We start from the raw sequence: 4,060 nt of genomic DNA on the forward strand, positions 1-4,060 counted from the left end.
TTAAACGTCCACAAATATAAACAAGTATCATATTTTATCAATCATACCGATAATTTCATCTATTAAAAGATTTAAAAATGAAAATGAATAAAAAAAATTAAATCTGAGAAATGAATAAAATTAATTGAAATTAATGTTTAATTTCTAACCTAACCTACATGTGCATGTATGTAACTGAATCGCCTAATATTAGCTTTACATATAAAAAGATTATCCACATTTTCGAGCTTAACTCCCTAATATGTAATCAGAAAAAGAGATTAGCCATACAAAATTATAATTATAAAATTATCCCCGTTTAAACTGATAACTTTTTGGTGTCCAACCTAGTTTTATCGATTATACTTGCGAAGAAGAGGAGGAATGTAAAATGTATAGTAAACAAAAATTGACGCTAGTAAGGGAAAGAGGTTTGTAAAGGTATTTTTCATAAAGTATTCAGTTAAAATATATTTAAAGAGCATAATATGTGTAGCTGAAAAAAGTGGCCACGGTCGCACAGAGAAAAAGTTTAACTTTCTCTCGAGTTGGGTGAATAACAAGCACAACGAATTTGACAGCTAATGAGCTTTGATTGAGATTATATTTATATGTAAATATACTTTTATGCTTTGCCGTTCGCTTATGTTTACACATCAAATTTCATGAGGCACCTAGTGCTCACGCCTTTTTTGTTCTGTACGTGTTGCTGGTACTCACTTTTTACTCTCACTTCAGAGAGGGATTTTGCTGTTTGACTTTTTCCAGGATTTAACACGAAAAGTATTGGATCAGAGCTATTATATCATTCATACATATGTATACTATACATATGTACATATATGTATGTATGTTCATCAGTTATCAACGGTCCCAGTCAAGCCAAAGGCACGATAGTGTTTTGACAGCGAAAAAAGGCCCGTAGAAAATTTTGCGAAAAAAGATGCTTATGAAAAACTTCGGCGAAGTATGTTAGGGGTTTTTGACGCTTAAGTTTTTTGTGCGTCTTTTTTCGCCGTCAACTTTTAAGCTCGCGCCTTTATTCGTGTCTAGTGACGATTTTATTAACTTTTCGCCTTGCTTTTTTATCAAAATAGAGTAGTGAACCTATGCCTATAACCATCTGCGAATTTTAAAACCAGTTGCAATAAATGATACATATGTATGTATGTACACACAAACTTATGCATGTGCGGAGTTTGCATAATCGGAAGAAATAAGCAATCGCACCGCATTTCCTGTTACTATTCATATGCCTAAATGTATGCAATCATTTACAATAGCAAGTAAACACAGGGTGGTTGTAATGAAATTAAAATTTTATGCTGAAATACACAAGCTAAGCCCTTCGAAATTTTCTGCTGGGCTTTACCCTTACCGAAACCAAAGATGTATACATATCAAAAATTAATTTAAAAGTTCTTCAAACAAATTTATACGTATAAAGCTTGCTACTTCATATTTGCACAAATAAAAATTTGGTTCGTTACATAAAATTGACCGCAAGTTTCCTTTACCGATACTCAGTTGGCTTTTCAAAGCATGGCCTGAATATGTAGAGCTGTTACGTTCTTTTGGTCATAGGTAATAGTCCTGTCCGCGTACGCACTATCCAGTAAAATCCAGTACTGGTTTTACTGGTTTTTACTGGAAGTCGTTTTCGTACGCAAAAACTTGCAATAAACCAGCAAAAGAGATAGAATTGAGAGAGCAAATTTGACAGCTGAACTTGCAAGTTTTACTGGATTTTTACTGGATAAATTTTTACTAGCAACTTTTGCTAGTAAAATATACAGCTGATTGGAAGCAGCTGATGAAAAATAAAAAATTTTTAAAATTTAAGTACTTTTGTTAAAAAGGTGAAAAATGGAAACAGTAAGTAAATATATACAAATATTTATTACATATACAAGTTTATAAAGTTCACTGTGTACATAAATATATTAGGAAGAGGCCCAGAATCTATATATACGCGAGAATAGTAGTGCATCTTCAGCCGGAGTGGTTGCAATTACCACTTGTGAGGAGCAAATTGTGAATTGCGAAGGTAATAGTGCATTTGGTCTTTATTTATCCTTTGTAAGTAATTTTTATCGTTATACATACATATGTATGTACATACTTATTACGTAGAAACGACAAGAAAGCGGACGATTGCCACTGTAGTTTCGATGTTAATGGAGTCGTCCTCATCGGAAAGCGAAGATGAGGAAGAACGTATGATCGTAGAAGAACTAAGATCAGATGATATTGGTTTGTTTCTACAAGAAAAAAATCCACGAAATTGTGCATTGAATTATATAGAGTTGACAGTGCCGAGTTACACGGAAAAAGAGTTTCGAATGCATTTCCGCATTTCCAGAAACTTATTTGAAAGCCTTAGCCAAAGATTTTCTGTTTCGGACTTTTACAACAATTTAAGGGCTGACAAAAGGCTTCTTAGAAAAAACTCATTTGCTCGTGTTTTTATGGTTTGCTGGACATGAAGCCTGCAGCTATAGAGACTTAGGGGATCGTTTTAATCTATGCCTGTCATCAGTATGTAAAATAATTGCCAGAGTTACTATGTTCATTAGCTCATTGAGTCCAGATGTTATAAAATGGCCTACTCAACAGCAAAACCTAGAATCAAGCGAATTTTTCAACCGTACATGCTACTTTTCTAAGGCAATAGGTAATCCATGCAAGAGGTCCTTGGCTTCCTATTCATAGTTATTGTTATATAACCTATCATATAATTATAGGTTGCATTGATGGAACCCACATCCAAATTGACCCACCAAAGAGATCAAAGGACGATTACATAAATAGGAAGGGAATTACGTTTATAAACATTTTCGTGGGATATCCTGGTTCTAGTCACGACAGTTGGGTTTTACAAAACTCCACTATTTATGATAAGTTGCCGTCGTATTGTGGAGGTAAGTAAAATTAATCAAAACATGAAAAAATCTTATTTGAATAAGAACAGCATTTTTATTTTAGATTACTACCTTTTGGGTGATTCTGCATATCCCTGCAAGAAATATTTAGTAACGCCCTACAGAGATAATGGGCATTTAACAAATGCCCAAAAATACTTTAATTTAAATCTGAGCTCTGGACGTATCGCTATAGAACACTCGTTTGGCATGTTGAAACAAAGATTCCGTCAGATATATTATTGTAAGCTCAGAGGAATGGAAAAACTTTGCCACTTCATTCCAGCCTGTTGCGTTTTGCACAATATAGCTAACGAAGATGATTTGGATTTTATTTGCGACACATCTCCAGATGTTACTGATGACTTCACCGCTCATGGCGACATTTCAAGGGGGAATCATGTGCGAGGTCCTATATGCCAAGAGATAGAACTTCGTCGTAATACATAGAACCGCAGTTGTACAAAATGTATGTTTGTGTGATTAATTTTATGGCATTTTGTTAAAACCACACATTTCATTGAAAACATAACACTAAGTTTAAGCAATTCATGTATTTCAAAAATATATCGCAGCATGTAAGGCTCTGTTTGATTGAAAAAAATTATCAAAAAGTGTGATTATGAAATATAAATAAAAATTTAATAATAAAACAACATTTGTACTTCATTTCCAGAGTAAAATGGCTTAATTTTCGTAGAGGTGTCTGAAATTAAAAAAAAAGGTGTTAGTGAACATAACATTATTTTAAAGCATATTTTTAACACATACTGTAAAACTAGTAATTTCTTTAATATTTCCACCATTGACTTTAGTAAATCTAGTTTCTCCCTCCATCCTAGCTTTCTCTTCTGCTCTTTCTGCCTTACTTTTCATGTTTTCTTCAAGCAACTTTCTTAACTTTTCATCCGACTTTTTTTTTTCTTCTTAATACTTTTGAAGTGCTGACTTCCTTCTTTTAGATGTTGATGGCCCAATGCCGGGGACGTCTATATAAAGAAAAATACATTTTTGAATAAAAAAGGTAGGAACGTATGTGTAAACATGTTATACTGTTTTGTATCCGAGCGTACTTGTGCACAAGAGTAATACAACTTTGTTCACATAAATATTATGCATATTTGGAATACCTGTGGCAGGTGGAGTTGCGGGAGAATTAG

The 4,060-nt window shown here is 33.4% G+C and overlaps 1 protein-coding gene across 1 annotated transcript; it reads left to right on the forward strand.

Annotated features, from left to right (window-relative positions):
* The first annotated feature begins 2,179 nt into the window (after positions 1-2,179).
* Positions 2,180-3,406, forward strand: LOC118738588 (putative nuclease HARBI1). The gene is made up of 3 exons (XM_036469527.1): positions 2,180-2,653; positions 2,724-2,900; positions 2,965-3,406. The coding sequence occupies exons 1-3, from the start codon at positions 2,545-2,547 to the stop codon at positions 3,348-3,350; spliced, it is 672 nt and encodes a 223-aa protein (XP_036325420.1). The 5' UTR covers positions 2,180-2,544; the 3' UTR covers positions 3,351-3,406.
* The last annotated feature ends 654 nt before the right edge of the window (positions 3,407-4,060 follow it).

The sequence above is a fragment of the Rhagoletis pomonella genome, unplaced genomic scaffold (assembly GCF_013731165.1).
Source record: "Rhagoletis pomonella isolate Grant_MI unplaced genomic scaffold, Rhpom_1.0 Rhpom_scaffold_00004, whole genome shotgun sequence".
In the NCBI taxonomy this organism is placed as follows: Eukaryota; Metazoa; Arthropoda; class Insecta; order Diptera; family Tephritidae; genus Rhagoletis; species Rhagoletis pomonella.

Coding starts and splice junctions, on each gene's coding strand:
- LOC118738588 (XM_036469527.1), top strand. CDS start 2,545: ATGTTCATTAGCTCATTGAGTCCAGATGTTATAAAATGGCCTACTCAA. Junction 2,654..2,723: donor CTACTTTTCTAAGGCAATAG/GTAATCCATGCA, acceptor ATATAATTATAG/GTTGCATTGATGGAACCCAC. Junction 2,901..2,964: donor GTTGCCGTCGTATTGTGGAG/GTAAGTAAAATT, acceptor TTTTTATTTTAG/ATTACTACCTTTTGGGTGAT.